This window comes from Cynoglossus semilaevis, chromosome W (assembly GCF_000523025.1).
Source record: "Cynoglossus semilaevis isolate Cse_v1.0 chromosome W, Cse_v1.0, whole genome shotgun sequence".
Lineage (NCBI taxonomy): Eukaryota > Metazoa > Chordata > Actinopteri > Pleuronectiformes > Cynoglossidae > Cynoglossus > Cynoglossus semilaevis.
In genome coordinates, this window is record NC_024327.1 from 6,424,521 (window position 1) to 6,429,815 (window position 5,295).

Sequence of the window (5,295 nt, forward strand, 5' to 3'; positions counted from 1 at the left end):
TTGGGGCGAGAGGTTTTGGTCCGGGAGGACCGCAACCTCCTGCCAGAGGGGAGCGCCTCAAAGAGTTTGTGACTGGGGTGAGAGGGGTCGGTTGCAATCTTTTTTGCTCGCTTTAGGATTCTGGAGGTGTACAGGTCCTGTAGCGAAGGTAGGTTGCAGCCAATTATCTTCTCGGCAGAGCGGATGACACGCTGCAGTCTGCGCAGATCCTTTGCAGTGGCAGCAGCGTACCAGATGGAGATGGAGGAGGTGAGGATAGACTCGATGATGGAGGTGTAGAAGTTCACCATCATTGACTTTGGCAGATTTAACTGTTTCAGCTGCCTCAGGAGGTACATCCTCTGTAGGCCTTTTATGATGAGGGAGCTGATGTTTAGCTCCCATTTAAGGTCCTGGGTGATGATGGTTCCCAGGAAGCAGAAGTGTTCTACAGTATCCACAGGAGAATCACCCAGGGTGATGGGTGAGGATGGGGGTGGGCTCATCTCCACTGTTTTTAGGGCATTGAGCTCTAAGTTGTTCAGTCTACACCAGGTCACAAGGCAGTCGATCTCCCATCTGTCCCATCAGAGATGAGTCCGATGAGGGTGGTATCATCCGCAACCTTCATGTTCTGATGGCTCGAGGTGCAGGTGTTTGTGTACAGGGAGAAGAGCAGAGGAGAAAGGACACAGCCCTGCGGAGAGCCAGTGCTGATGGATTTCACGTTTCGTCGGGCGTCTTTTTCCGTACAGTGTACAGGGGGTAACGAGGGCCGATTATCTGCTCCGGAACCACCGTCGGACGAATTTCTGACATGTCAGAAATTTTGGTCGGCTGACAAATTCTTTCGCACAGTGGAAGCAGAGCCCAGAGCCGACCGGAGCATTTCTCCCTCAGTGCGCCTGCGCAAAGTGATACTCACTTAACGCAAGTCTATTGAGTGTAGCTGGTAAAACGTGAACATGTACTGGCCACTAACTGGAGGACAAAAAAATTAAATATTAATATAAATTTAATATAAATTAATTTTGTACCCTAATTAAAAATGTTGTTAGTGACTTGTAACCGTCAAAACGTAGATAACTGGAATTTTAGCATAGCGTTTGTTATGAAGTTAAAAGTAGGCTTAACTCCAATTCCTGCATTAAAACGGATAACCCGTACTGTTCACGTTTGCTGAGCCATCTCGTAATCCAGATATGCCGGCGCCTCTTCTTTTTAGAACTTTTAGCGCACAGTACCGCAGCAATCACTGGGGCAGCCGTCTTCTTTTTGTCTAGCATTTTGCTAATAACCACCGTCGGAGCTTTCACATAAACCTTTATTGACAGCTCAATAGACAGGACAGTCAGCAGGGGCCGACGGGCCGTTTTCACCCGCACAGTGTGAGCTCTCTGGTCGTGTTCGATGATCTGGTACAGTGCAAGTACATAAATCGTGAGCTTTGGCCATACATCGTAGACGATTACTCGTACAGTGTGTGATGGTATCAACGACAAGTTTTTCAAAAATCGTACAGTGTATGCCCGGCCTTAGTTCACAGCATCGTCTACAGACCGGTTGGCTCTGTAGGCGAACTGCAGGGGGTCCAAGAGTGGGTCAGTAATGGATTTGAGGTGTGTAAGGACAAGGCGTTCAAATGACTTCATGACCACAGATGTGGTCTGTAGTCATGTGGCAATGGGTCTGTAGTCATTTAGTCCAGAGGGTTTTGATTTTTGGGGACAGGGATGATGGTGGAGGATTTGAAACATGATGGCACTTGGCATATCTCCAACGCGGTGTTGAAAATGTCCGTGAACACTGGAGATAGCTGGTCAGCACAGTGCTTCAGGGTAGCAGGTGAGACGTGGTCCGGTCCGGCCGCTTTGCGGGGGTTTTGTTTTTTGAACAGCCTATTCACATCTTGCTCTGACTCTCAAGAGTCGGTCCAGCCTTTTGTAGATGTACATATAAATTTTACAAATTTCACTTTACTTAAAATTCAAAGGAAAGTGAGTAAACAGAAGAAATTCTCTGGCAGCTATGTATTTTAAAGGGCAAGCAATGAGTCCACTAGCTACAAGCCTCTCAAGCTTTTCAATTGTTTTAGTATATCACAACTAATGTCCAAAGAACTGTTTGACATCCATTAGCCTGTCCTAGTATTCTCAGCTTATAACAATTACTTTCACTTTTCAACATGGTAACATTTCCATCGTTTTGATTCCCTCATTTGAGCCTAAGTAAATGTCAGGCAGTGGAAAAAATGCATATATACCACCACACTGTTGCACTTGAACTAAGCAAGTACTACACTTGTTATATTTTCCTCTTTACAGTTCTATATTATATTTTACGTGACCATATATAGTTAGATATGATTTCACTATATATTCTTGGCACGTCATATTGTGTTTTAAAGATTCAGTAAAAATGGCGAAATTGTTATGTTTTTAATTTATTTAAAACACATAAAAAATACTTTCACATGTATCAATGAATATTAATGTTTTTTCCATGAAAGAGGTGATGTAAAAATTGTCAACTTTGTCGTATTGCGTCTCAGAAGTCAAACGTAATTATGTCTAATCAGAATTATGATGCCGTTACTTCCGGATAGTCGTTAAAACTGTTATAAAGGGCAGTTACTCGAACCTGTTTCATCTCCTGAGAACAGCTCCACTTGAGTTGATCTCTGATGAGATACACTGTTTATTGGACACTACCTGCACTAGATGAGATAAAATCAGAAAGCAGAGCTAGCTGAAGCTAATGCTACTTTGAGCTACGACAATGTGATTTTAAAGAGCGGCAAATTGACCCGTTCAACACAAACCGAAAGCAGCTCCTGAAACAAATGACTCGTGACTAAAGTAACGCTTACCTTGAGGTCGTTCTCTGGCAGGTATTTACAATGTTTAGCGATCTCAGCATATTTATCCAGGTCTAGAGGCGCCATGGTAGCGAGCAGCTAATCTTCATACGCAACTTCCTGCAACTCTTTCAGTCGGGGGAGTGCCACATTGTCATCTACCGTTGAATAAACAGCACTGCAGGGTGTGACCGCAGAAGTGCACTGCTTGATAATTAGGTAAAAACAAAAAGAAACAAACAAACAAAACAAAAACAAAAACAAAACAACATTGACACAAAACAACAAAGAAAACAATATGTGTCTTCATAATATGACACATGTCAAGCATGTTTTCTCTTTCACCAACATTACTCGTCATGCTTTTGTATTTTTTCGAAAGATTCATGTTTTTGATCTCTTGTCCTTGAATATTACTGAGCAAAAGAACCCACTCTCCAAACGGAGTGTCATCACCAAAGTCTGTGGGACTATACCAATGTGACTGTTACCACCTGTTGCACCAGCAACAGGCATCAGTTGCACCAGTTGTTTATTGGTGTTTATTGGATAGCTCAATCCTGTCCAATAAACAATTTATTTATTTATACTGTTTATTGGACATTGAGCTGTCCAATACTGGTGTTTATTGGACAGCTCAATCCTGTCATCCTCAGCAAACTTGTCCAACATCTTTTGTCTGAAGGCCTCCTCCTGGCCTCTTTGTCAGCAATCTGATCTCCTCACGCTGCTGCATATCCTGTTCCATCTGTTTGCAGAACAGGGAAAGGTAGCCTCTGGCTTGATCCTTCTCTTTGAGCATTGCTGCTCTATTCTTCTCCATGAGCTGCCTCATAAACTCCATGATGCGCCTGTTCTCAGCTTCCATCCTCTCTTTCTCCAAACGTATCCACTCTTCCTGTCTTCTTGCATATTCCTTGATATCCTCCTGAGCTTCTTTGACTTTTTCCATTTGCTGCTGTCTTTCCATCTGCAGGTCCTCGTAGATCTTCTGTACTATTTCATCCACCGGTTGTTTGTCTTTGAGGAACTCCTGATAGGCTTGCTCTTTCCTGTGCTCCTTCTCCTGGAACTGCCTATGCAATGCCTTGCCTCCTTGTCCTCTGTGTCTCTCTTCTCTTGTTCCCGCTTCATTTCCATTCCAAGTGCAGCCATATCACACTTCTTCTGGCACCTCATGGCCTCGTTCTCAGCCATTTGTATAACTATGCCTTTGTTGGTGTACACTGCCTGCAGTTTTGAATACAGCTGCCAAAGCTCCAGTGTGTTCTCACAGATCTTTTGCCTGGTTTTCTCCCTCCCTTGCTTTTCAATCTCAAAGCAGTTGAGTTTCTCGGCCTCTTTCTCTTCTTCCACTCATAGGTTCGCTCGACCCTTTTCTCGTCCTCCGCCTTCAGCAAAGTACTGACCCTTTCCCTCTCCTTCTCCTCCTTCTGCACTTGTCGCTGGTGTCTCTTTATTTCCCAAACGTGCTCCTCATCTACATACTCCAGCAGCACACGATCCCTGCTTAAATGCTTGGCCTCGTTTTGCTTGTTTAGTTCATCATTTTGGGGAGTACTCCAGAAAGTTCTCTGTTCATTGTAGTTCCAGTTACGCCTCATCTTTGTTGTGATGATGTCTCCTAGCTCGTGTAATGACCTCAAGCAAATTTTAATAGACTTGTACAGATTAGCTTAAATTTTTGTCTTGGTCTTAACTCTTCTCTTCTGATATTTCAAAACAATTTACACCCATATTGTTGCATGACTGCTGTCTCCTCCTTATTGCTCTGGACACCTTAGCCATGCACTCATTGCTGACATTACCATTCCAAGGTCAAATTAGATCTTTCCTCTGCTCAGTCCTGTCTTCTTGAATTGTCATTTTTACTTTATGTCCTCAAATATGTTAACATACCTTTGGCCTATAATATTTAAAAGTCTGCAAAACAAAGTGCACGGCCACATGAAAGGACTGGGTCTCAGCTTTTTCCTTTAATGTTCAACATCTGCAGAAACAGTGTGAACGCTGAGTCATTGCTTGTGTCACTGTCTACCAGTAATGCCGGTATGATTCTATTTTTTTTAATTACTTTTAATGACCTATCCATTATATTAATGTTGGTCTTTGAGCAAAAAAAACCCATGTTTTTTCTGTAATATTTTCTCCTCCTTGCCATGGAATTAATACATTACGCAAATATGAAAACACAACAGCTACATACAGTGGTATGAAAAAGTTTGGGCACCCCTGATCATTTTCAAGATTTTCCTTTATGGATTATTGGTTGTTCGGAACAGCAATTTCAATTAAATATATCATATAGCAAACAAACACAGTGATATTTAAGAAGTGAAATGAAGTTTATAGGATTTACAGAAAGTGTGCAATAATTACTTAAACAAAAGTAGGCAGGTGCATAAATTTGGGCACCCCAACAGAAAAATTACATCAATATTTAGTAGATCCTCCTTTTG

At 42.5% G+C, this 5,295-nt stretch overlaps 1 protein-coding gene across 1 annotated transcript in view; it reads right to left on the minus strand.

Moving 5' to 3' along the window:
* Window positions 1-4,741, minus strand: part of LOC103397055 (serine/threonine-protein phosphatase 6 catalytic subunit-like) — a 10,938-nt gene extending 6,197 nt beyond the window's left edge. Inside the window, exon 1 of the mRNA XM_008335304.3 lies at window positions 2,849-4,741. Within this exon, the coding sequence (XP_008333526.1) occupies window positions 2,849-2,923 (75 nt within the window). The 5' untranslated portion in view covers window positions 2,924-4,741. The remainder of the gene's footprint in view (window positions 1-2,848) is intronic.
* Window positions 4,742-5,295: the final 554 nt, after the last annotated feature.